This window comes from Camarhynchus parvulus, chromosome 6 (genome assembly GCF_901933205.1).
Source record: "Camarhynchus parvulus chromosome 6, STF_HiC, whole genome shotgun sequence".
Lineage (NCBI taxonomy): Eukaryota > Metazoa > Chordata > Aves > Passeriformes > Thraupidae > Camarhynchus > Camarhynchus parvulus.
The window spans coordinates 9,135,736-9,163,440 of NC_044576.1; the positions used below are offsets into that span (position 1 = coordinate 9,135,736).

The window sequence follows — 27,705 nt, forward strand, 5'->3', positions numbered from 1 at the left end:
AGTTATGTGGTAAGACAACAACTGCCTGCTTTCTCTTGCAGTGTTCTTGCTTGAGCTCCCTTTTGTCGCTGTGTGAGGAGTGCTGAAGTTGCTGTGAACACCTGATTGCTTTCAGAGCCCTGCTGCCCAGTGAAGTGATCCGTGCCGGATGCTCTGGCTCCCACACAAGCCGTGCTGCCTGCGTGGAGCCGTGGGAGCTTGGACATCTGGGAAGCCATGCCCAGGAACCATCTGCTGATTCAGCTCCTGTTTCAGTGAGCCCGGGATAGGACACCGCGACCTGGAGGGGCAGATCCTGCCCTCCTCAAGTCCCTGTGGAAGGAGGTAATGCAAAGCTGTTGGGCAGGGAGCTTTCGTTTTGATTCTCTGCTCCACTGTGAAGTTCCCCGTTCCAGTCTTTCTGTGCTGAGTTCTTGCCACAGCTGGAAATCAGAATAAATACAGGACATGAAACACAATATACCCTCCTTTATCTCTGAGTGCAGCCTCCTTCTTAGCCTAAATCCCTGAACAGCTAAGAGTTTCATGTTTTGTGGACCTAGATATTGTACTATATTTAGTGTTTCTGGTGCATATTTTGTACATACACATTTTTGGTGTCCTTATCCAGGGACATCTCACAGTCAAACCTTGAGCTTTAAAAGACTACTTTAAAAATGCGTTACCTTAAAAAGTGCGTTACCTTAAAAACAGGGATGTCACAGTGCTCATTTGATACCTATCTAAGTAACAGCAAATAATTTATCATATATTCATGTAATTCCCACTAGACTGGGTGAAATTCAACATATGTATTTTTTAAATTGGATATCTTTGAAAAAATCTGTGAATATTTACTTGACATATAAACCCTTTTATCCAGTTCTGATTTACAATTAATTTGATTGCATGTAATTACTTAAATCTGTTTATAGGAACATCCCTTGATAAAGGATAGAGAAGTATTAAAGAAGATATAGCTGTAGGATCACAAGCATCAATAGGTCTTTAGAAAGATAAGTAATTATACCATCATTTTACACTGAAGTCTAACTCCTACTATAATTTATTAATAACCTTAAAGCTTCAACAGATCCCATTCGATAAAAGGGTTTTAATTTATTTTTTAAATCCCATTTTGCAGCCATAGAATGATCTTCAAGTTCATCCATGTCAAGTGAAATATGTTCAAGTTCTTCTGCCTTCAGCTCCCACTCCCTTGTGTTTGGGAATTTTGACTTTCATGTAAGTGATACCTTCCTCTGTAATGGTATCTAGAAAGAGGTAAACTTTTTTTTTCCCAACTAAATGTGAACTAATGTTATTGAGACCAGTGAATTATTCAGGAACAATAGATTGAGATCTGCAGGGAGCATTGATGGGCATCCTTACTGCAACAAATAGATTACATTGAAAAGTATAATTGCAAATGGCAGAAATAATGAGTACTTAGAATTTCTATAGTGCCTTTCATTTCCAGGCAACCACTGGCTGATTTCTATACCAGCATTAATTACTGGTAGTTAACCATCACAAACCTTTTTGAAATAATACTTATTGTTATCCTAATTTTATAGATTGTTTAATAACTGGAGTTCCTCCAGATCCAGACTTGTGTAACTGAGATAAGAATTTCTCCCACAATCTGCTGTTGGCCTTGGTCTGACACCTAGTTCTTGGCTTTAGCAGGCTATGGATAATTGATAGTTTCAGAAAGGAACATGTGAAAGAAAGATCCACTTTCTTAGAAAATCTCCCTTGGATCCATTTGGGAGTGATTTGTTCGTTTCCTTTCCAAAGGAAAAAATGAGAACGGGAGAGGAAGTGCAGCCTGAAGGGAACCAGTCTTCCACAATTGTTTTCTCTCAGCTTGGCCACTGATGGTAGTCACTGTCAAGCAGACTGCAATCCAGAACAGCTCTCCCAGTAAAGTTACAGGTGGAAAATGGGGATAGAGACAGGGCAACATGGACAGCAAGAAAAACATCTTCCGAAGATGCCATGTTTGGTGCTTCTAGATGGGCATGAGGAGAAGGACAGCAAAAGAAGAAAGTAGAGAAGGGGGAAAGAGCGTTGACCGAGGCATGGGGTTTGGATTCCTACTTTGGCATTTCATTTTGGCCCAGTAAATCTGACCCTGCAGCTAACCTTGATATTCTTCCGGGAGAGACAGACAGAATGCTCTCACTGGAGCTGCAAAAATCTTCCACTGTTCCATCAGTTTCCTCATGGCCCAGAGCTGCTTGGCCACATAAAAACTGTTACAGCTTGCCCAGAGCTGTGCATGACGGGTTTTTTTTCCATGGTTTGATAATCATGTTTTGCTAGGTATTTGAAATCCTTGCCTTGACAGACACAAATATTTTAGTGCCTTCTTACAAAACTTCTTAGCACTGTTACAGAATACCTACTGATATGAAAGCATCTGTAGGTAAAGTCTGCATGCCAGCACTTCTACAGGATTTAGAATATTTCTCTTTTTTTTACCTTTTCCTTTTGCTTTTAGTAAGCTTTAGCTGTTAGTGTTGCCTAATAACAAAATTTACACAGACTATAGCACCACCTCCTGTCCAAAGCGGGGCTTTGGTGCAAGTAGTAGAGCAAAGCAAAAAGTTCTTTAAAGGTGACTTTTTTTTGAATATATGAAGCAAAGTGGAAAAATATGAACTTTATTCGTTTCTAATAACTTTTCCTTTCTGTGTTTTATAATAGGAATTTCAGGTTTGCTTTTACTAGAATGTGTTCCTATGGTTGCAAGGGTTTTTTGTAATGTAAACTGCATTAAGAAAGTTAGCTGGCTATTGATGTTTTAAGAAAATAAGAATACAAAATGTTCCTTTTAAAATTACTTTATTAATAAACTCAAAGTTCAGAGATAATATGTACAAGTAGAGACTTTCACAGAGAAAACTACTTGTGTAGCTCTGGCTGGCATGGTTTGAAAGATTTTTGGGGGCAATATCTGACTTTCTGTTCCAGTTTTGTACACTTCCCAGCCTTGATAAGAGTAATCTAAACTCCAAAACTTTGGCAGGACCTTGCAAGATTGTATGTGTACACATGAAAAATGAACTGTTCACACAGCTGTAGTGAACAACAGAAGTTGCTCTAAGGCAAGACTGGTGTTTATTTTAGACAGTTTTTCCTGAGCCTTATCCTCTCTGAGTGAGGAATAATGAATTTAAGCCAGACATAATGTGAATTAGACAAATGGGAAGGGATTGCTGAGCAGGCAGGTAAATCTGTAGACACTAATCCATCTTAAGGTTTGCAGGGAAGCACAAAATCCCGTATGTGGCATAGCAATTACACCATGTGTAATACAGCCCTTACTGGTACAGCCTTAGGGGATGCAAAATTTTAACTGAGAGCAAAAGGTGATGTTTCTTTTTAGAAGCATTTTCATCTGGAATCAGATACTGAAAGCTGTATATCTGTTTGCTCTAACTTAAAGATGTTTCTTCAGGCACGTGCACTTAAAACTGCTCTCTGTATAGCAGCAGCAGATTTATAGGTGTCATCCCAGACATTTTTGTGTTTAAAAAGAATTAAGCGTTGCTCAAAATCCTGGGAAAGACTGTAGGGAGATCTTGAAGGTCAAAGATGTAAGAATAAAAAATTGAAATGCTGATTGCAGGAAAAAAAGAGCAAGCCTTTCATATAATGAAGTGGTTCTTTGACGTGGGTGAGCGATGCCTTTGTCCTTGCGCAGTGGCCAGGAGGGGGCCAGCGGGCGCCATCCTGGGGCTGTCCCTGCTGGATTTCCTTGGCGAGGGGCCCCACAGGGCGGTGCTGGAACCGCCCGACCTCCCTGGGACCCAGCTCCTGGCTCTGCCTAAGCAAACGCTTCAGTGTGACTGGGAATCCACTGGGGCACCGTTCCACGAGCAGAGGAACTACTGGAAAGAGGCGTTCTGCCCATTCTTACACTGCTTTTGTGACAAGTAATGAGGAATGCCTGGTCCATTTACAGAGCATTTATCTAGTACTGGTAGTGTCCAGCATGCATCAAAAATACATGATTATGTCTCCTAAATACACCCAACACCATGGGGTTTGGCTCCAAATACTTTTGATTCCAGTTGATATCAATCAGGTTTGGTCTGTGTAGGAATCCTCGATACAAAGGGTTAGAAATTAAATCAGGTATAGGGTACTCAATGAGTGTCATGAGGGCAGCAGTTGTGTGAACTATATTCCAGTGGTAACAAAAAAAACCCCAGAAAACCTAGGCAAACAACAGAAAAACCCCAACCCCCCCCCAAAAAACAAAACAAAAAACCTCCCACAAACAAACAATTCCCCCCCCCAAAAAAACCCAAAAAAACCACCCAAACAAACATAAAAACCCCACAGCCCAAAAAACTCAAAAAGGGTTGATCTGACTCCAGTCCTTTCAAATACCCATATTAGAGCCCAGGCAGAAAGGGATAACATAAGCTGATGTGGGCACGTTTTGTGTGGTAATCGTTAGAGTTGTGACTGCCGCAGAAGCAATTCTGCACACTGTTCCTGTGGTTAGCTCTTCACTTAAAATAGATGTGAGAATGTTCTAGGAAATACAAGAAATATGAGAAGGATGAAAATAAATCTTTCAAGCTAGGAAGAATAAGTGTCACTGACACAGATATTGTTGCCTTGCTTTACTCAGGAAAAAAGAAGTCTAAATGCTAGAAAGCAGTATTTTTTCTCTGTAGGAGCTAAGCAAACAATTGCTGTGCCTTTCCCAGCTCAAATGGTACATGCTGTGGCTGGAAATGCTAACCTGAAGGACACCTGCACATCACAGGTGAGCTTATTACATGACTTCATTGGTATGCATGGAGAAGTACGCTGGTTTTGAGAAATTTAACTGATACCTTTTTTCTATTGCCAACATAATTTTTCCTCAAAGAGAATGAACAAGATCTCTGACCACCTGTTTATTGGGCAACAGAGGTTGAAGGATGGGAGAGAGTTAAAGGAGATTTTCTTTAGATTCCTGAGACCTATGAGTCAGTATGTCCATGAGCAAAGGTTACATAAACTAATAGATTAGAACAAGAATTAGTTGCATAAACACTATTACTGCATTTCAATCTGTCACAGAGTCAAGCCTGCAGATTATTGCAGGCAGAGCTAGCCTGGGGCTTACACTCCATATTGCTGGAGTGCCTCTGACACTGGATACATATGAATTAGCATTGTCCTCTTGCTGTGGGACTGCTCTGAAATCTAGGGCTTAGTGCAGCAAGCCTTATTTAATATACAGTGGGGTTGCTCTCAGCTCCTGTCTAATTTGGGATGTCACTCTGGTGTATTGGCTGTACAATAATTCTGTTTCATTTGACCAAGGATCATTGTGCCTCTTATATGACTGGTTCACTATAGGCAGCCCCAGGGACTAGATCCAGGCCCTCTTCAAATTTCCCCCCAACTTTCCTGAAGCCTTTGCCCCTCTTCCTTCCATGATATTCTCTCTTCAGAATATCCTGAATGAAGTCAGGGAGACCAGGATAAGCAGCTCCTGCTGCATGGGGAAGAAATGAGGATGGGTATGTTACCCAGGCCTGTTGTCCAGGGTAAGGGAGTCTGGATTAGGAATTTTGAGTGGACTGGAGCTGATTCACAAGACATGAGACATTAGGATGGCTGTGGTCTGAGTTGTTTGGGAATATTGCAGGTCACATGGGCAAACAAATCCTTTCTTGGAGCTGCAGAGCTGCGTTTTTTTCAAAGTGCATGAGGGCAAATTATGCTCTCAGGCTGCAGAACTTTCCTCTTGTGTAGTGTTTTTCTTTGCACTTTTCCCAGCTTCTTGTTGATCTCATTTCATCATTTTACATGTGGGAATTGAGGCATCAGAGTTCAAGTCTTTATTTATATGCTTCACTCCCATTGAGTAAAGCAAACTCTCTCTACAGCAGGCTTTGTTCATAGCCCTCAGCCCTGGGCACCAGTTAACATCTAGAACAGACTCTCATACTTTTTTGTTCAAAGACCAAGTAATTTTTTTCTTAATGACACTATTTGCAAAAGTAAACCAAGGACACTTAGTATCTACATGAACGTAGTTTTGGAAAAAAAGTCAGATTCAAACTTGCAGGAGTGTCCTGGTGGGCGAGTGACATAAGGAGAGAATTAGAGGTGACTTTCAAAGTGTGGTGTTCTGCAGTGGGATTTTTTTCTGGAAGCAGGCCCTGGGAGCCCTGCCTGCTTATGTGGTCCTGGCTTCCCTCCTTGTCAGTTGAGAGTACAGAACAGATGGAAGACTTGCAAACAAATGTAGGGTGAAGCTGAACATGTGATTAAATTATCAAAAGGCCAAAGCCCTTATTGCATAAAAGGCAGCTTAAAGCTACCCCAAAACTGGCTTGAAGGGTTGGTTTTTTTGGTGCAATTATTTATTGCTTTCTGCTAATGGATATTAAAGAAGTGTAGGGAAGACATTCTAGTGGCTGTGCATGGGAGGAAATGACAGCTGGGAGAAATAGAGCAGCAGTGTCCATGTGATAGTCCCCTGATTTAAGAGGAGATGTAAGGTTTTGTGCAATATCATCTTTGGCTTATTGCAAAATATGCTTTAAAAAGGGAGCTTGTTTTCATTCTCCATAAGCTACTGTTCTATTTGTTTGATAACCAAACTAAAAATAGTGCTTTGTAGAGATTTGCTAAGTCTTTGAAGTACATTGTTTGTTATCAGTGGGCTGCCTCGCTAACTGCCAAGGTAAAATAAAGGCAAAAGAACTGGTCTGCTTTGTTGAGAAAGCTGCTCTTATATCCAAGATGAAAAAGAAAGGAGATGACAGAGCTCAAAACCACCAGTTTTCACAGGTCTAAAAATTCTGACAGCTTTCAAAAAGATTAATTCTGCAAAGAAGAGAAGTGCATCTATGTTGCTCCTTGAAAAAAGTCATGTCAGTAGTGTTACAGCATTATTCCCAATGAAGATAAATGTAGGTGACCTGGCAAATTTCATGGAGACTTTATGAGACAAACCCACACAAATCATCTTCCTTTTCAGAGAAAAATAAAATTGCAGAATAGAGGCTTATTCAGAGACTGTGCCTGCTATAATTGGGATGTCTAACCAGCAGTTGTCTTCTCCCAGGTACAAGAAGCAGAACTTGTCATGAAGCTTGCTGGACAGAAACACTCTATACAGTGTTTATATTTATGCCCAAAACTCTATATAGAGTGTTTATAGACAAATTAGGTTGACAGATATGTTAGACATGTGGCACATAGCCTCATGGAATGATGTTTGTGGGGATTAATTGGATGTGTTGGAAAGTTTGAAGTTAATGTGATATCACTTACCTGACAGAATTGCTTTCTTTATAGAACTCTGTTAGAAATAACCCTGCTGTTTATGTCAAATGGAAGGTGATGGTCAGTTTCATGTTTTTAAACCATCTCAGTGCATTTCAGTTGCCTTGAGTGCATGTGTGAACACTTGCTCCTGCACCTGACTGACCGGAATTATTTTGGGTGTCTCAATATAAGCAAAAACTGAAAACTGGCACTGCATACAGAATGCCAATTTCAATAAGGGAAAAGTAGTATGTGGAATGGAGAGCTTCTGACTGGTTATAGGCATAGAAAAAGTTAAATTTGCCCATGGTGCATTAGTTATTTTCTTGAAGGCTCTCCCAGACTATGCTAAGGGGCTGTTATTCTTCAGAAACACTCAAAAATACTTTACAATGGAGAAATCCAAAACCTGATCCAAATTGGCTGTGGCAGATGACATTCAGGCAAATGAGCAGTGTTACCCACAAGACAGCATATTGTTCCTGGAGGGCTGCCTTATTGTGGAAGACTAGAATATATCCCAGAAATGCATTAAGATAAAATCTGCCTGGTGGAAGGTGCAGTTTCACTGGCTTAAGTGGCTTTGAATCAACAGACAACAAATATCAGCCTTGCAGGGTTTCCATACAGAGCCTCCAGACAGAAATGTAAACAAATTTCAGGCAGTGTTTGTGGGCACTCCAACCTGCCCCACAAAGAGCAGCAGAGCTGAGCAGGTTCAGGGCTGATGGAGGAGTTCAGAAGGCACAGTCTGGGTGGGTTCAGGTCAGCCACCTGGCAGGACAAAGTTGCTCTAAATGACAGCAGACCAGGCAGTGCAGGAAAACACTGTGGGGTTATAAATGGGAAGGGGTGAGAGAAGGGCTTCAGTACCATGGGAAGGGGTGAGAGAAGGGCTTCAGTACCTGGTTTTAGGAGGCACCAAGCAATCAGGATGGCTTTCCTACCCCATTTCTTCTTCTGAAGAGGAGTAGATAGCCAAAGTGTGCCAGTGGATTTTAGGTTAGATAAAGGGCTTTTGGATTTGGCCTGGACTTCTCCTCTCTTGAATGTAGAAGCCCTGGTTGCCTGGATGGAGACTGACAAAAGCTGGCCTGCAGGTCCAAAGCTCTGCCTGGGTGGTGCCCTTCTTCAGCAGGCAAGCAGAGCTGACTGCCTCTCCTCACACCAGGTGACTCAAAGTCAGGGGGCTGGTGGCTTGCTTTCATATGACCCTCAAGCACCCAAATCAGTAAACAGTAATTTTGAAAGCTTTCTTCCATGGCTAGGCGTAGGACTTTAATTTCATGAAATTATGCATATTCTCACATGTCTAAGCCTTGGGTGGAGTTCTCAGGAAAACATGAATGCTAGTCAGGCTGAGCCACAGTGGCAGAACTGTTCTGAAATCATTCTCTTGAAAAATAATGCTGTCCTTCTCCTCAAAAGAGATTCCTCAGCATTGCCTGGTTTTGGCCTAATGGATCTGTAGGCTACTGATTTCTCAGCTTCCTTTAACTATCAACTTTCTTAAAGAAAGATACAAGAATAAATTCTCCAGATCTGAATTTGAGGCAGTTTTATACATTTTCTCATCAAATGTAGAATGAGAAAGCTGTATGCCAGTTGCATTGTGGATGCCCAGATTTGTGACCTGTTGATCTAAAAGTTGGTCACCAGTATCTTCCAGTAAGCACATTTTGATGCTTTCAGTGAAAGCAGTCAACCTTTCTGGACAGAGAAAATCTGGGACAAGAAAGCCCTTCAAGTCCATTCTGTAAAGGGTTTAGGGGAAAAGCTAAGTGCAGTATTGTCCTCTCATTTTATCTTCTTTACGTTCTTGGGATGTCATTTAAGCAACCTGGCACTCATTTGGAAGATGCCTGGGAGTGGAAGGGTCATACTGAGCTGTTCCATGGCTGGCCACTGGCACTGGAACAGTATTGAAGTAGCTACAGGTGCCAGGGATGTGTCTCTGGCTGGAATAAAGGTCTTTGGCTGGAATAAAAAAAGATGATGTAGAGCTGCCTTCTCCCTGCAGCACCACTGCAGTCCCAGACCATGGGATGGGAAGAGTTGCTGGCCATGATCCTGGGCCAGCAGGAATGCTGTAGGGATGTGCTAGAAGGGATGGGTTCAATGAACTTCTGTTTCCAGCCTGGCAGGAAGGATGTCAAGGTCAGCACAAAGAGCTGACTGCAAGTGCCTACTCTGCTTCACTGCTGTGACACATGGCAGGTGCAATAATGCAACCAGAAAGCTGCTGCTGACCCTTGCATGGCTCTTAACCCCCCAAATGCTTCCTGACCTGCAGCCCGAGGGTGGGATTGCTCAGTGGCTCTGTGGGGGTGTGCATCTTAGGAACAAAGCCTGGAAGCACGAAGGAAATTACCGGGTTTGAGCCCATTCTGAAGACTCAGGGAGCAACTGTACATTCCTAAAAGCATTGGGGAGGGGGGTTGATCCCCCTCTCTCAGCTGAGCTAGGCCTGATAGGAGGGTATTGGTGAAGGCTTAGGAGCAAACTGAGAACTGCTGGGAGTGATTTACAAGAATTATTAACTGCTTCCTGAACAGAAAGAAAGAGGACTTGAAAGGGTTCTTTTCTGATGTTTTGGCATCCATCTCCTTGTTCCATTAGAGATCCAACTGCCCTCTCTTGTGTCAAGTTCTAAATGGAGGGAATAGGCCAGAAAGGAATAAAAGCAGCTCACAGTGTGGAAACTTGGAGCGATCCTTGGGAAAGGACTGAAGTGCAGCCCCTCATAAAGGTGAGCAAAAGAGGAGATTCTATACAAAAATGGGCCACTGTGGATGGGACGAGACTCCTCTGGTCACGTCTGTCCTTGATGTTCCTTGATGCACCCCAGGTCACAGCTGGCAGCTTGGGGGCTGTGTGCCTGTCTCCTCAAGGCAAGATATTCCTGTTGGGTGAGGATGGGGGTGGGGGATGCTCAATGGCAGCACCCCCAGGACCCTGCCTGTGCCTGGCTTGAGCCCCTGTGTCAGGCTGAGGGTGAGGACACAGCATTCCTGCTGGCACAGCCTCTGGCAGGCTGGGATCCCCTGGGGGTTGCAGCACCACAGGGGTGGGGATGGCCACACTCTGTGGGCACCTGTGAGCCCAGAAATGGCTGTGCCAGCTGTGGGAGAGGGGGTGGCACAAGTGGGAGCCTTGTGGGAGGGCAGCCTCAGCTGCAAGCTCCTCAATGTGTGTGTTGGCATGAGCTCCTTGAAAGTCCCTTTGGTTCAACTAAGATGTGTGTAAGTAAGTGGAAACAGGTTCTGGAAAATGGCTTGTCGTAGAAAATGGTTTCTAAATTGTGTCCTGTTAGGCACAATCTAGAATCTCTCTGTAGCATACTGCTTTTTCCATTTCTCCCTGCTCAGCACAAACAATCTCACTCTTTGCAGTCCATGGGTACATCCTTGTTCCCAGTCTGTGCTCACAGGATGGATGTATTCTGGGCTTGGGGTTTGATTTGTATTCTTCCTGATTGTTCCACACTACCAGAAGCAATGGGTGTTTCCTACTGGTGATTTCACCTTTATATGAGGGTTGATATTGAACACATACCAGGATGCCTTGGCCTAGGAGTCAGCTCCTTTGTATACCTTTCATAATTTTCCTTTAACCCTTACAATTTTATTCCTCCCCCTCTGCTCCTCCTCTTCCTGCCCCTGTGTGCCTCCCCTGCCTGTGCTTCCCCGGCGGCATTGCCAGCTCTGCACAGGCCCAGTTTCTCTAATCAGATGAAGCTGCAGGATTATCCCTCTCCCTCCCTCCTAGGCTCCATTTTATTTCCTCTCCAGCCAAGGGGGGAGCCACGTCGAGGCAGAGGGAGCCCCATCTCCAAATCTCCTGCCTCTGATGCTCTCTGACAGTCCCACCTCCCTCCCCTTCTCATATGCTCACCTTAGTGTCAACAGCATCAGGCGGATCAAGGAGAGGAAATCTGAACTCCTTGGGCTTTTGTTCTCCTCAGATTTCTGAGCATCTGTTTTTAAATGCCCTCCAAGTAACTTGTGCAGGGAAGCTGGATGTGCAATCTCTGAGTGGGGGGAAGGTAAGGACCACGGCAGTTCTCTGTCTCCTCTAAGGACACCGAGCCCTCTCCGCTTTGCCAGGAGAGTAACAAAGCAGATGAGGGGAAGGGAAGGGAGAGGAGCTGCACAGAGACAGAGCCAGGCTGCTGTAAGTGCTGTCTTGGCAGCAGGGCTTGATAGCTGTACTGAAAATCCCAGGAAATGGTAGCTTTCTCTTTTTCTGAAATTATGGGAACTATGACTCTGAGCTTTAACTGAATTTAATGTAGTTCTGTAGAAGGTGGGTTTTTTGTGCTGATGTCTTTCACTTTCATGTGTATGTGTTTTTGTCTTATAGTAATTATTTCCAGAGTATACATATCACTGTTTCTCTGGGGGAGAAAAACCCCATAAGCTTGTTCATCTTATTCCTCTGCACATCTGTGAGTTTATGAAGATGCTTTTTGATTATCTCTTGTGTGCATGTTAGTGTTTGGATACTAAAAATAAGAGAAGTGTAAATTTTATTGCTTTAAATTTCTGCCTTTTAGTACTAATGTGCCAGAGAATCATTTACCTTACTGCTTTCCACCATGTATACCTTGTGTTTTTTAAATTCTTAGGAATATCCTACACTAGAAAAATCTGAGGAATATTTCAGTGCTTTCTGCCGATCAGCTTTGTTTTGCACTTTACCTTCCTAGATAAACAGTCAATTGCTATTTAAAATGGCAAATGAAATTTTTCTCTTAAACCAAAACATGTTTTTCCCCAAAGTCACAAATTTGGTTTGGTTTGGCTTTTTATTGTCACTAGATTAATATTTTATATCAGAATCCTTAGAAGTAGAAGACTATTTTCTGTATATGTTGTGATTAAAAGCAAGAGTCTGTGCTGATGCACTTCTGGATTTTAGGAGAAGAGGGAAAAGGGAGGGGGGAGCAAGCAGTTATTTCCATTTAGAGAATTCTAAGCATGAAAGGTGAAGGGAAAGAAAAGATAAAATAAATACATTTTGCAAGGTGTTGATCTCTGACATAAGTGAAATGGGCCTTATATAGATCAAAATCTACCTCTCCCATTGACTCATGTTTCTAAGTAATAATCTCATACAAAATACAAAACTATCAGTGGCTTTCCTGCCCCAAGAGATTGCTGAAAGCTTGCAGATGGTTGTTTGCATGTTTTAGTGTATGTCTGAACGTTTGCAGGACATCAGCTGTAGTAAGATCTGAGTTTAGAGACCTCTGCATCGAGTCTCTGTGTAAAACAATTAGGTTTTGAGAAGTTTTCATTCGGGAGGGTGGATTAGATGAGGGTTTTGTGTTTTCATGCCATGTCTTGGTTACTCCATAAACACTTCTCCACTTATCAGGTTTTGTTGATTTTTATTGTCCAGACATTTTATCTTAACTGTACTCCAGGGAAAGCTGGAATTGCAATTTAGTTTATCTGACAGTTATTTTGGGCTGCTTAAACAAGAGCAGTAAATTGTATATGGCCTTGTAGTGTCAGAGTTAGTTTATAATACAAAATGTGATAAATTTCCATCAGATAACTATGTCAAGTCCACATTTTTCCTTCCATAGTAAACTATGTATATTCAAACTGCACTTGGAAAATAAAAATGTATGAGGGAGAGTAAAACAGAAGAGAATTGTTATTGAGGATCATTAGACTTCTGAAGTTAGATTTTCTTTATTTCTTTCTGTTAGGGTAAATTTGAGGTAGCTTTTAACCACTGCAGATGAGCAGAGGTATTTGCTTGTACCAGTGAGATACTGCTACACCTGACTCCAGGCAGCTTATTTCTGAGCAGAACAGCAACAAAGTCCTGTTTCTTCTCCAGTGGACTCTTCTGGAGGTTAGAGAGAATAAATTGCTCATTCCTTTGCCCTGGAGTTAATGTTTTTAGATAAGGATGCAGTGTACTTTACTCTGGTCCCTTGTATTTGATTATTGCAAACTGTTACACGTTTTGCAGGAGAATGCAGCCTAGGAATGATGCTTTCCAAGGCTAGGGACTTGAAAGATACCTGTTAATGATGTTTGTTCTGCAAGTATTTTTTCCAATGAATCAGAAAAAAAAATCTTATTTTTGTTATCATACCAATATTTTTGTTGCAGCAAGTATCTTTGGCAGGTGTGTGTGATATTTCATTGCTTCTGGTTTCAAACCACTTTGGCCCAAGAGCAACAGTCCAGCAGGAATCATAGGCTGCAAATGATGTTGCACTTTACTTTTCTGGACAGCCTTGAACTCTTTTTTTTTCTTAAATCATTTTCCATGGCCATGAGCCACACCATAGGGACTGCAGGCACTGGCCTTTTAGTTAATTCTTGCAGCTTCATTGTACAGAAATAAGAGGTTTTTAACTGGTGTAAACAGTAAAGCTGTACGCATACACAGTATCTCTCTGGGATATTAAGATTCTAGAGGATGTGAATTAAACAAACTATGAATAGCCTTTTTTCTTTTTTTTTCTGGTGGGGTTGGGGGCAGTGTTTCGGTTGTGAGAGAGAGTCTTTTCTGTAAAAGCAAAATGAGGGGGAGAATGAAAAGAAATGTTGGAGTACAGTGGTCAGGAATATCTGCACAAGAGATACAATGAGAAGGCAGTGAACTGAAAGATACTGCTGAGCTTTTCTCTGGTTAAGGTAATATGATGCAATATTTCCTATGGATGCCTTATCACAATTGAATTAATCTATAGCTGTGCAGTTGTAGTCCATCTGTATGTTAAGAGCTCTGCTTTAGGAGTATTTGCTAAGATTGCTTAGGAGATTGTTGGGAAGAATATGGCCTCTTCTATTTAGAAAAGCTGTTAAAATTCTGAGAAATTATCTTTAGCAACAGGAACCACAAAAAAAAATCACTTTGAGGCTGCTCAGGTAGATGCACTCAGAGCATGGGAATTGGGTCAGGCCAACTAAATGAAGTTGACATCAGCCAGGTCTTTCCTGGTTTGGTGTGTGAGCATTAAGCATGTGAGTTATAGCCAAGCATCATTCTGCACCAAAAAAAGCTTCATAGGAAAGATCACCTTTAAACTGGCCTGTCCCTGTGTGGGGAAGTTCTTGCAAGATGATGGCTTGACTTGTGCACAGTATGGATTTCATACAAAGCACAGAAAGGAGCAGGAGTCTTCTCCATCTGCAGAATATTTGCTAATTAAGCTTTAGCAAGGGCACACCTAGGTGTGCAAATGAAGGTTAATGGGATTGAGCAGTTGTAAGACCTTCATTTGACTTGCAGAGCTTTACTCCAGTCAACAGTGCAGAAGACTGACAGACACCAGTTCATCTGAGCTGAAGTGAAAGATCCAACTCCTTTCTAGCTCAAGCTAAGCAAACCTGCCATGGAAATTGGAGAGATGATGAATGCACAAAGCCACCCTAGCTCTCATAAACTGATTTTTTTTTTTAAAATAATTTTTAAATTCTTGCTTTCTGCAGAGAATCTGCTGGGAAAGTTCAGTGTTTATGACTGAGCAGGGTAGATCAGTGCTTCTTGAAACATCAAGGAAAAACATACATCTTGTTATAGCAGTTTTATTTGGTTCTCAATGGCCTCTAAACTGTGAAAGGGGGGAGTGATTTTGTTGATTTAGTAACAACAGAAGTGCTAATGGATTGGAAAGAAACTTTTGGAGTCACTGCCTCTTTCCTATAGATCACCTTTGTGCTTCCTTTCCAAAGTCATTCCTGTCTCAGTAAAAGGTACTCAGGTTTCAGTAAAATGTACAGGTTCCACTAATCAATTAAAAGTGGTTCAGTATTGCAAAATGGCTGCACATTTCAGCTTCTCAGGTTGAGAAGGTACATGACATTCATTGGCACAAAGGGATAAAAGCACCTATTTATGAAAAGAATAAAAAAAAGTCATTTTTGAAGGGACCTTGTGAATTCATCTATTCCAGTCTCCTGCTCAAAGCAGAGACAGCTGTGAGGCCTGACCAGATTTCTTAGGGTTCCGTCTGTGTGAGTCTTGAATATGGCAAACCAATGTTTGAAAAGCAAAGGATTCCTGTAGCAGAGCCTTTATTCTTTATAATCAGTATCTTGTTGCTAGCAGTTAACAGCAGATGCCTGAGGAGTTATTCTCTAGTTGTCCATGGCACACAGGTGGGATCTTCCTTGACCTGAATGATGGCAGGAGATGAATTGTCTTGTGGTTCTTGAGTTGTTTCAAATTTATACCTCAAAACTTTGTGGTTCTGACATTATTACATGTTAATAAGAAAGTAGAGACTTCTGCAGCTTGGTTTATGATTGAGATTAACTGAGAGGAGGGGAAATTTGTTTGTTTACAAAGAGTAGGGTGTAAACATTAGTTCTAGAGGAACTCTTTCACATACTTGAATTTGACAAAGTATTCGCAAACTTTATTCTGCTGCTTTGGGCTGTTACTTTACTCTGTCTTGGGTTTTTTCTCCTTACAGTCTCTGGTATCAAGCCTTGGGAGGCAGGGACTCTCCCCTAACCAAGCTCTAATGTTTTTCTTCTCTCAGTCCTGAGAGAGTAGGGAAGTGTTCCTTTCATCACTTTCAGATGTTCTCTGAAAACTATAGATAATAGTTCCCCACATGGGTCTGATTTGACCACAGATGAATTGGGACAGTTTATTTTCTGGGAGACAGAAATTGCATTTTGACATAATGGTTTTTTATGACAAAACACCAAGTTTGAAATGAAAACTTCCCCTTCTCATTTTCCTTGTTTAAATAGTTTCAAGGCTACCTCATACTACAATAGCACCTTTTAATGCTATGAAATATGATTAGCTAGTCCCGTTTTTAGTTCTTTTCAATACTCAGGCCATTGGATAGATGTTGCCAGCTCTTTTCCAGCTTAAGGATATATAAAAGACAGCTTGCAGTATGAAATGAAGGCTTAAATTAGTCACAGAATCTCTTTTTCATGAGAACTTCACCCTAGTAAATAAAAGCCTACAAGTACATGTGGCACTGCAAGACAACATGGTCTGCAGTTGTGACAACTCTGCTTAGAAAGTTTAATGAAGCTGCTTATAATAATCAATCATTGCTCCTTAACATACCATGCATATACCATGTACATGTTGTCAGCATGCCCATTATATAGAGAGTTTATACATACAACACCTAATCTGAGAAACTCTGCTGGGTTTGAGTATTTGAAATTCTTGAGATTACTTGTGCTCATGATGTTGGAAAGTTGCAGGGGATGCATTAAACTTATGCTTCTGAAGCACAGATAGTATCTGACCTTTACTGGTAAGGTGAATTTTCTGCAAGTGCAACAAGAATTTCCTGTAGAGATGCACTATTTATTTCTTCCAATCCAGATATTACAAAAGAAGCACCAGAGTACATTATCTTCAGCATCTTATATTTAATATCTTTTATTCTAGGATTTGAGAGTGCTCTGCAATCATGAATTAAGCCTTTAAATACCTACATCAGGGGCTTCTGCATCTAATCTGTGAGTCACAGATGAGTAAACTGAGTCACAAAGGGAATGACTTGCTCAAGGTCATACACTATGTCAGTGAGCGCAGACAGAATTAGAAGGCAATTGTTTCCTCTTTCTAATTACTGAGCAATTGGGTTTTAAGTTCTGGAAGTCAGTTTTCTGTCAGTCCACAATGTCAAAGTTAGTCTTTTATCTGCCACCACTGTGAGCAGCTTCTAGAGGTAGATGAATTGTGTTTTTGAATTCTTCTTTTCTCCAAGGTTTTCCATACAGTTCATAAATGCTCTTATTTAAATAAAGAATTGAAGGGGATTTTGTGGCCTTTTATGGTGTTCAGTCACAGGGGGAGACAGGGCAACAAGCAATAAAGGTAAGTTTCCAGGTTTTTCTAGGTAGGAAAGACATTCAGCTATCACATGTTGAAGAATAATGAGCCATCTTTAATTATTTTGGTGAAGCATCCTTCAATCTAATTGTCTAAATCTATTGTCTTTATCCTAATGGAGATGTTTGGAGACCTTTGTTTATATCACCATTATTGCTGTTTGATGCTGCTGTAGAAATTGCCATCCTTCAATTAAGGATGATATGTGAACCTGAAAAGCTGCTGTGCTTGTGGCTATGTTTGTATGTTCAGTATTCTTAAGGCAGATTTGAGCTTCCTTTGTCTGCCACTGCAGCTGGTTGTAAAGCTTTTATCTCTGTTGGCACAACACTGAGGCAAGGCAGTGAGCTTTATGGGGAGGCTGGGCATGTTAGGCTCAGCTCTGTGCTTTTCTGCCTCCTTGCAGCCAGCACAGAGCACACACACAGACTGTGCACCCTCTGACACAGGCTGGGACACAGCTTTGGCTGTCACAGGTGTGTTCACCTGGCAGGGAGGGGTGTCCCACTGCCCTCACACAGAAGTGCAGTGCCATCAAAGCTGGGATGTCCACAGGGCAGGGGGGATAAAGCTGAGTTTGTGCCTTCCCTCTAACTGTCACTATTAAGCTTTCAAGCAAACAGCAAAAATTATTACTTGAATATTTTCCACTAAAACTCATGAATTTGCAAGTAGATATTCAAACCACGTAGCCAGTTTGGGTGGAGTTTGTTGGATGTGCAAACTGCTGGCCTCTTGTGCAGGTTGTACTGGTATCCAGCTGTACTCTGAGATTGGAAGGAGGCTGTAAGTGAGCTTCTGGCTTTCTGTATGATTTTTAGGTTCATGCTGCTGCCCAGGAAGCTGTGATTCACACATTGGTAGGCTTGGGCCTCTGACAGGCAGAGGCTTACTGGGCAAAGCTATGGCCATGTGTTTCTTCAGAGTTCCAGGTCAGTGGGGTTGCTTTGAAGCTGGTGTGCTCAGGGCTGAGCAGAGAGGGTACAAAAGTGGAGCTCTGAGGTGCATGAGTTGTTCAACACCAAGCTGGAACATGTGAAGGAATAGGATTTGATCCCCTGCTGTGAAGAGGAAAAGGCTCACTAGTGTTTGTCTCCGAAATAAATCTAAATGTGGATAGACCACTGCATATTTTCTACATTAAAGATTAATTCCTAAAGAAACTGTAAAATATTTTTGTCACAGGACTTCTGCAATACCAGTGCATATCAGTAGCCATCAATTCTTAGCAGCATAATCCTGGCATCTGAATTAACAGTTTCATTTTGCTTAATTCTGTTCCACTTAAGCCAGAAAGACAATTATATTAATATACCACTTCTTTAGGCATGCACTATTCACTGTAAGCATGATTCTAGGTCAATGTTGCCTGCTGTCATATTTGATTTTTTTTAAGTCCCAGCTGGTGAAAACAGCTGATTAAGTGACCATGTCATCATAATTAATTTATAATTAAAGTTTTAAGTCTTCTAACTGAATAGATGAGCTTTAAAGAAGTGAGCTGTCAGACAGTAAAAGTGAGCATCAAAACATGACTCTGCAATATCTCTTGTTGGGTATATTGTAGCTTGTATGCTGAGGCAGATCTCCACGTGGGGATATAGTGGGAGTAAAATGTTTCACTCATAAAATTCTGCTAAAAAAATGAAGTCCAAGAGATTTTTGAAGTTGTTTCTGGGATAGATGATTAAATAAAAAAGGTGGCAAAGAAGATGCCACATGTTGCAGTAGTAAATAATGTGGTGGTGTCAGGACAGGGTCCAACACATGCCTCCCTTGTGACAGAGTGCTTCTCTCTCTGATTTTCCAATAATATATTTACAGCCTGTGAATTGTCCCTCCTGGGAATTCAGCTGAAGGTGTCACAGAAATTGTCTCCTTTGGTTCATCCCTATCAGGCTCCTCTCTTGTGACACTTTCATTTTAGCCTTTTTCATCTTTAGGATTCAGAGTTGTCAGCTCTGCTCAGGCTGTGCTGGGGCTGTGGGCTGTCCCTGCTCCTTAAAAGAGAATGCTGACCTTCCTGCATGGCTCTTCCAAGCTGTTGGGATAACTGTGGGCACTGTGGCCTTGTCCTTCCACGCTGAGGTGAATGCATGGGCAAATGTTGGAATCTATTCATTTTCTGATGTGGTAACTCATTTGTTATCTCCTGCTGAGGCCACTGGCAAGAACCAGGGCACTCATGGCACCCTCAGTGTTTGGGGAGGAGATCTCTGCTGTGCCTCAGGAAGGAGAGAGCCAAGGTTCATTAACACTCAGGGTAAAGGGGGCTCTTCTCTCTGAGTCTTGTCACAGTCACTGCAGAGATACCTGCCCAGTGTGCTCAGCACAGGGTGGGCAAAAGACAGAAGTGTTTCAGGAAAGCCTGTCAGCCAAAGCAGTAATTAGCAGAACCTAATGGCTGTGACCAGTGGCCAGTGAGGGCCTCAGGTACAAGGGCTCTGCTTTGGCAGTGCTGGGCACTGAGGGTCACAGCTCTCCTGCTCTCATGTTTTCCAGCCTACCTAGTGCACTCCCCCTCCTCCCTGTGAGTTATGGTCCCAGTGCCATGGCCCAGCTGTCCCCAGTGCCTCTTGCAGTTCAGAACTGGGAAACAACCCCATTCCTTTGCATGCAGGGTGCACTTGTCTGTTGTGTTTGTCTATTGGTATCTCTGGATGCCCAAGCCAGCCTGTCCTGTAGATCTGGCTGCTACTTGGAAATACTTAGGATGATAGAAAATATTTACAAAAGGGCATTAGCAGATTAAACTGAACAAGGCATGGTTTGTTTATAATGCTATTCCAAAATGGAAAGCCTACAGAAAGATGATGGATTAAAGGTTAAGTGATTGGGGTCTCAACCTGAGTCTTTATTAATCTGGCTGACAGAATTTAGAGAAATTATTTTTTGTATTGACAGAATTTAGAGACATTTTTTTATGTTCCCTGACAAGTGATATCTTTTCCCCTGCTGTAACTCCTCTGTTTATCCCTTTCACTTACACCTCACCAAAATAAAATAACAATTAAAAACAGCAACAACAAAACTCCTAATCCCAGACACTTGAATCTCTAAGCTTTTTACCATGGTTAATCCTGTTTTGCCAATGCCTTTCGAGTGGTTTGACTCCTCCCCAATGTAAATGTTAGTGATTACTCTTAATGAACTATTTCCTTCAGTAGTAGTAGTAGTTAGGGAGAGGCCATCAGATCTCATAATGCTATCATGCCAATCTTTGTCTAAAGCAAACCAGATCTTTCTTATCTTGTGCAAGTAGTTTTCCATGTGGGCAAGCAAGGACAATTTTAGACATAAGTGTGCACTTTTTTTTTATTTTGATGGTATAAGTTTCTTTAAAATTAGTACAGCTCTAAAAGAAATGAATATCATATTAGATGATGTACCTTGTTACGTTATTTTCCCACATTAAACATGTATCTTAGAAGTTTAGTCATGGATTGCAGTAAGGAGGCCACATTGCTTGTAAAATACCAGGCCTGAAGAGAACCCAGTGTGAATATACTGAATTGCTTCTGGTACCTGAGGGAGCTTGGCTGTTGGGGCAGAAATGCAGGTTTTCCTGAATGTGCTGTCTTGTGCCCCAGGCAGGGGTCAGCAGTGTTTATGGCTAAGTGACTGCTGCCCCTTAGGGTGTAATTAAAGTTACATCATTTTAGCCATAAACTGCTCTTAATTTCAAATTTATAAATTTTTAATTTATAATTTATTTATGGTGTTTGTAATAAGATTAAATAGAGTTAAGAACCTGTATCTAGCAGCCTCCTATTCAAGTATATTCCTTAAGTTAATTAAAATGACACTATTCTTCTTGTATGAAATATAATTGTGTTTGTCTTGGATTTTGGTGTTGCAGAAATTCTGTGCTTGCTTTGTGCAGTTGATTATTGCACAGTAGGGCCAGAATGATGCAAATGAAGGAGCAAATTCAGGACAAAGACCTTGCAACCCCTTAACACTTCTCAGAAAGTGTTTCTCTGAAAGGGCTAGTGCTGCCATGGAGGGTCCTGGTCAGCACCCAAAAGTAAATCATCATCCAAAAATGTGATATGGATCACATTGTTTAGCTTTTCCAAATTCCACATTTGCATATTGATGCTCTCACCCTTGAAACTGAATTTGATTTTATGACTTATTTTGCAGTCAAATGTTGATTTTAAAAGCATAAAATTAAGGAATTTTTTTTTCTTGTATGATCAGCCAAGTGAAGATGGGTGAAACAGCTGCAGTCATTACTACAAATCTTCTTGACTTGTGGGTTGACCATCAGAGTTATATTAAGAAAAAATAACTGTGGAAGATTTAGAGAAGTGTCTGGCATTGCATGCATATTTCTAATAAATAGTATTACATTTCTCTGATGCTTCCCAAATTCTGCAGCTAACTTGTGTTGTTCAACATATCAGGTGATTCTCACTGCCTCACTGTCTGTTAACTTCCTATAGTAACAAAGTACTAAATGAGGGTTCTTAAAAAAGAGGGAAAAGGACTTTTTCATGGGCAGATAGGACAAGGGGGAACAGTTTCAAACTAAAAGATAAGAGTGTTGTCAGAATTTCAATTAAAGTACTTGTCTGGAGTACAAAAATACCGAAGGATTTTAGAATCATAATTAATTTACAATGAATGTCTTTCAATTGATAACATACATTGTATTTAATATTTTGAGACTAAATTTACTGGTGCATTAAGTAGGTCAAAACTTTAATCATAAGTCATAGCAAAATACACATTTGTTGCTTTAAAGTAGTTCAGTGGAATTAGTGAAAGCAGCCTAGATCCCCTCATAAGCTATCTGAAGCTAAGCCAAAAATAGTGGATGTTAATTCCATTTCTATCCTAATCCTTTCTCTGCTTGTCTAACAATTTTCTATATATTCATAGCCGAATATCTGCCTCAAAAATTCATACTTTCTTATTTGCGTATTCAGGTATGATTTTCAGGTATGAATTTCCTTTCAAATCAAAATATTTCAGACAGACTCAGAACTTAAAGTAGATATTTTTGAGTAAAATTCCTTTCCTATAAGTTATATTTTTACATTTTAAAAATTAAAGTTAAACCAAGCAGTCTTCTCTGCCCAGCACGCACAGAGAAAGTCAGTTTGGGTGCCTGTGTACCCACAAAATCAGTGTGCTTCTATCCATGTCTCATGTGGGTAATCCATTCCTGATTAGCTGATTCACAAAATACAAAGGAATTGCATGGCTGTGACATTGAAAAGGTTCCATGTTTTGGGGTTGGATTTTTAAAAAGTTTGGCACCTCATTCTCTGTACATGACCCACCCCTCTGGGAAGGCCCATCCAGACCCCTCTGCTTCCCAGCCTTTCCCAGAAGCCATGGGCTGGCCCCTGGGCTCAGTGGGAGGTCTGGCACCTCAGGAGGTGTGTGTGCACTGTTGGGCCTCTTCTCAGGGGTTTTTGTGCACCCTGAGCAATCAGTGCCAGCAGTGCCTGTGTGAAATGCAGAGTTTGGGAAGGCCCCAGGCCATAGGAGAATTATTACAATTTTGATAGTGTGAAACACTGGTCTGTCTGAGCAACAATGTTGAGATGCTGTTGGGAGTAGCTGGTTAGAATATTCTGCATGTACATGTGTAATATATGTCATGTCAACCCATGTTCAGTCATGATTTCACCTGCAGTGGGGCAAAAATAAATTTATTCTGTTTTCTTTGGTGGTTTCCTTGCCAGCATCACCCTGGTTGTTTCTTTCAGTGATGTCACTGTGTTTGGTCTGTTTCATCCATCTGAATGTGTTGGGTGTGAGGTGACAAATCAGTTTCAAATGCATCACTTATTTCAGTTACAGAGGCTTCTGCAGCCATGTCCGTTGCTACATAAAGAAAGAAAACAGAGCCTTGGTTTCTGTGTACATGTAGGTATTTGAGTGCTGTAAACTTTGTAAGAGAGCCCTTCAAGCTTCCTACAGCCTTATATAATTTGTAACAGGATATGTTTGAAGCTTCCTTTCATCTGAGTCTCAATATTTGTGTCTGAGGATTGCCATTAGTAAGTGTTGTTTCATCCAGGTGTGTGTGAGAGCCTTTGCAGGTGTTATCTTTTAAAGAGATTAAATGTAAGGTTTTCACCTTGTAGGCAGCTATTGCTCTGGTGTTTAATCCTCTTGACTCCTTTGAACCCTGTGACAGACTATACTCATGTGCAGAAGTGACTGCAGGAGAGGTAACATGTATGAAGGATGGGAATTCACCTTTTTTCTGCCTACAATCCAAATTGGAGCAACCCTGTACTAGAGGATATTGCTGCTGGTCACAAGTCCCTGATACACAACCCCCAATGAGAATTTTTGTAAGAATGTGATTGCAAATATTAATATTTTTAATGTTGTCATGCTCAATTTCATTTCATGATGGAAAACAGCCAACACAAGTGGATTTCAGGTGATGGGAAAATTGCAGCCTGTTAGCCTGCTGACGTTTACAATGGAAATGGAATTAATTACAAGCACTGATAGCTACCTGGATCAGCTGTAGAGCTCTTGGTTGGCAGAGGGAGCAAAAGGCATGTTCTTATCTGTTACGCTGGTATGTGACTCTTGGAGCCTGTAAAATATCACTTTAAAAGGATCACATATGAGAGTGCTGAATGTGAGCCCTTGCAGCCATGGTGTCCTTGATGGTAGGAGTGAACTTCCCTGTGACATTTGCAGAGTGCTTTTGTCACCATGTGTATGTACCTTTCCTGTTCCACACATTCATTTTTATTTTAGTGATATAGTGCACAGGAAATTGTGCAGGTTTCTGTCAGAGACCTGCTAAGGAGGCAGAGTGCATGAAGTATATCTGAGGGAAAGTTGTCTAAAATGAGAAAATCTGGCTTTCACTCTTTACATCTGCAGAATGAAATGTGTGGTAGTACTTGGCCTGGAAGCAATGCACAAATATTCTGGATCTTTCTGTTCAACACAGTGAGTTCTCGTAGAAAAGACATACGTATTTGTGTGGGTAGATATAGATATATATGAGCATATTAAAATACCTTTAATTATACAAGTGTTGCAACACCTCTGTGACAGCAAGGCAGTATGTGTAGTCAATCAGAGGAAGATCTGATTCAATCGGCAAAAATGGATCTCTAAATCTGGTGAGATTCAAAATCTTCAATCATAACTCCCCTCAGATGTGAAACTGCTAACATAGATGTCAATAATGTCTAGGGTACTGCACCAACTGATAGAAACAAGGGTTTGCTAAAAAAAAAGACTGAGTGCACTATAAAAAAAGACAGAAGAACTGCAGGGCTTTGGCTAAAGATTTTCTTGTTTCATTTTTACCCTGCCTCTGGTATCATGAGTGCACACCTTCCACAGCCAGCATGGACTTGTGGATTTGCAAAGGTGAGCAGCCTGAGCCCAGCGCATACACCCTTAACAGAGGCAGTGCTGAGGTTCAGATTCTCCTTACAGAGAGAGGGGAATTTCACCTCCAGCCTTTCACTGGGTCCCTCTTTGCAGCCAAGTCCTGTGGTGCTAAAGGTGAGGGCAAGCTGGAGTGCTGCCCAGCATTATTTGTTTTGGAAACACTGGCAGTGACCCCACACTGGCTTGGCAGAGGTTTCATGTCATCTCTGTCACAGGGGGTCAAAACGACTTTGTCCATACCTGCTGTACACTTGTGTGGCCTCAGGGAAAACAGTGGACTAAAACAGTGATCTTGTAACATGAAATATCAAGAAGCTTGTTAGGAAAGGTGTGGGGAAAAGGAGAACTTGTTCAGTTGTTGCAGCTTCAAGGTTTAAAAGCTCCATCAGTGACTGGATCACTTCTGAAATGACGATGTCAAGAGACTAAAAGCTAAACTTTTTTTGTTGTTGTTTTGATGATACAGTTAATGTCATTAGCTTAATGACCACTGTGGTGAAAAACTATCTAGTTGGAAAATACTTCTGCCTTTGCTTAAGTTACATGACATCTCTGGATGTCCCAAAAAGGGCTCCAGTGAATTTGGGGAGATGATACTTGGTAATGTTGAGATAGTTATTGTTAAAAGATAGAAACCAAGGAGGATTTTTTTTCTTTTTGTGTTTTATGAATTGGGAAAAAAACTCACCAGAATTTTAAAAAGTCCTGTATCTAATTTGGAGGAAAACTCTTTGGAGAAAGCAAAAATGGAAACTGACTGGTCTGAGTACACTTAGACTAGAGTACTGTGTTTTTTAGGAAGTACTTGTGAATTGTGGAAGGCAAGAAGCCCAAGCAGAAGGTCAGTAGAGATTATAGTTTCCAGTACACTTATTTCCTACTTAAATTGTGTCTTTTTCTTTTCCACCATTTCTTGCAGATCTCTCTTTTTTGCCATGTCATCTGACAGCCACCAGCTGCACACCCATTGCTACCAGGACTCACTAAGTTCTACTTGTCACAGTCTCTTGAATGTCAACAGTCACCCCCTGTCCAAGAGCTCCTCAAACCTGGCCTGTATTGGGCACTCAAGGAGTTTAGAGGAAAGGCAAAACAAACAGGAGCTGAAGAAAAGCCATAGTAGCACTATCTGCCATATCTTGGAAAACAGGAGTGATGCAAGGAGTGTGCAGAGTCCTGAATGGTCCTCCTCACAGCCTGGGATGGTGGGACTTGGATCAGAGGTCCAAACTATAAATGACCAGTCAGCCAATGACCATTCAGAGGGAAGAACTAAGAGTACAAACCATGTTCTTGTCACTGAACAATCCTCAGCATCCTGGGGAGTGGGGGACACTAAGATGTGTGTGAAGAGCAGCACTGCTGAGAATGTTTCTTCAGCCTGCTTTGTTCACCAGCAAGGCATGTGTAAAATGGAAGAATCAGGACCTGCCCTCCAGAGAAGCCACTCAGACCTAACCTGCAGCTGCAAACAGCAGACTCATGTCACTCACATAGAAACCATAGAAAGCAGTGCTACTCACTCCAGCCTCAGCTCTTCTGGCTGCAGGCATGGTCCACCAGAGGCTAGGATGTCTTTCCAAATGCAGAGATATGGATCAGAAACAAATCAAAATACATGTCACTATCAAAACCTTGTGACTCATCTTCCAGTCATACCTAGGGACCAACAAGTACCCACAAATACCTTTGACAGTGGCAGTATTCCACGTAACACCACTGTTTACACAGATCCTGGCACATTTCACACTGCTGTTCTAGGACCCCACATGCCTGGAAACAGTTTTCCAAACAGGACAACGTTCAGTCAAGCCCCTGGGATTATTCATGGTGGTCTGACTTATGGTAGTATTCCAAACTCTGCCTACTCCCCCATGGTGATGACGGTTCACAACAACTCAGTGGGGCCCTGCAGTCTCAGGCAGGATGCCTTGAAGGCAGATGCCACCATCCCGGCCTATTGTCACTCCGTGCCCATTCCATCCATCCAGCTCATTCCACGCTTGGTGTGCTCTGTCAGTGAGACAGGAAAAGAGCAGACAGCACCTGGCTACTTCCATTCCTTTTCTGCTTCTGACATTCTGACATATCCTAAGCTGGTGTCTTCAGTAAGTGAATCGGGCCTGGATGCCAAGAAAATCCTGAAGTGCTGTAACGTTCCTGAAGAACAACTGCAACCTGCTCCGCAGGAGAGAGCTCCTCCAGAAGCCAAGGCTGCCCAGGTTGCTCTGAGCAGCCAGCAAGGTGCAGACGTGGCAGTGACAACTAAGGATATGTGGACTATGACCTCTATGAATGACATAACCAAAGGCCTGAAACCGGCTCTGGAGCGCAGAGATGCCGAGGTACAAACTCTTCCAACCATGGAATGCAAATCGGTGGCAACAAGCCCAGCAGCTGCAGCAGAAGGTCACTCACACGTGTTCCCAGAGGTGAACCTGGAGCAAGGCTTGGAGGCCCCCAAATCTCCAGTTCGTGAAGTGAGATGGGATGATGAAGGAATGACGTGGGAAGTGTATGGGGCATCTGTGGATCCAGAAGTCCTTGGGGTAGCCATTCAAAAACATCTCGAGTTTCAAATAGAACAGTTCCAGACAGTGCCTGCTGAGGCAGCTGAGAAACATAATGAGGAGCCAGCCCCTGAAAAAACTGTGAAAAAAAGGCCTTTCAGAACAATGATGCATTCCCTGAGATACCCAAGCTGTTGTGCTCGCTCCAGTACGGCAGTGGAGTGAGCACAGCTGCAGGTTTAGGAAAGCTGTGCTGCTTTTAAATTGTACATAAATGCTGACTCTTAAGTGTGAACACAGTATATGTGGACAACCCACATGAGGATAAGTGGGAAAAGTTCAGTGATCATCAAATATACATTAAAGCAAGGAGAAGTCCATGGCTGGACCATCTCACAGAAAACATAAGATTACACTTATATAATGCCATCCAAATGCTCTTGACTGTATTTAATGTAGCACTGTTTCCTTCTACATTAGTTTTAAACTGTGTTGTAAGGAATGGAACTTCTTTTTTAATGATACATATTTTTGAAATAATGATGACTTTTTTCTGTATTTTAATAATTTAGGGTTAGAAAAAATGCTTTAATCAAAGTTCTTAGCTTTAAATTACATTCCTTTAAATTGTTTTGGCAGCTGTTTTGCTGTTAATTTAATAATCCTGACTATAAACCTGCTTTAACTGTAG

The 27,705-nt window shown here is 41.7% G+C and overlaps 1 protein-coding gene across 2 annotated transcripts; it reads left to right on the forward strand.

Moving 5' to 3' along the window:
• Positions 1-192: 192 nt before the first annotated feature.
• GPRIN2 (G protein regulated inducer of neurite outgrowth 2) lies at positions 193-27,550 on the forward strand. Of its 2 annotated transcripts, none has more exons than XM_030951402.1 (2): positions 193-324; positions 25,424-27,550. In XM_030951402.1, exon 2 carries the CDS (start codon positions 25,440-25,442, stop codon positions 27,237-27,239), a length of 1,800 nt encoding a protein of 599 aa, XP_030807262.1. In that variant the 5' UTR covers positions 193-324; positions 25,424-25,439; the 3' UTR covers positions 27,240-27,550. The 2 variants fall into 2 exon arrangements, with proteins under 2 accessions (XP_030807262.1, XP_030807263.1); XM_030951403.1 differs by lacking the exon at positions 193-324 and adding an exon at positions 11,307-11,317.
• Positions 27,551-27,705: the final 155 nt, after the last annotated feature.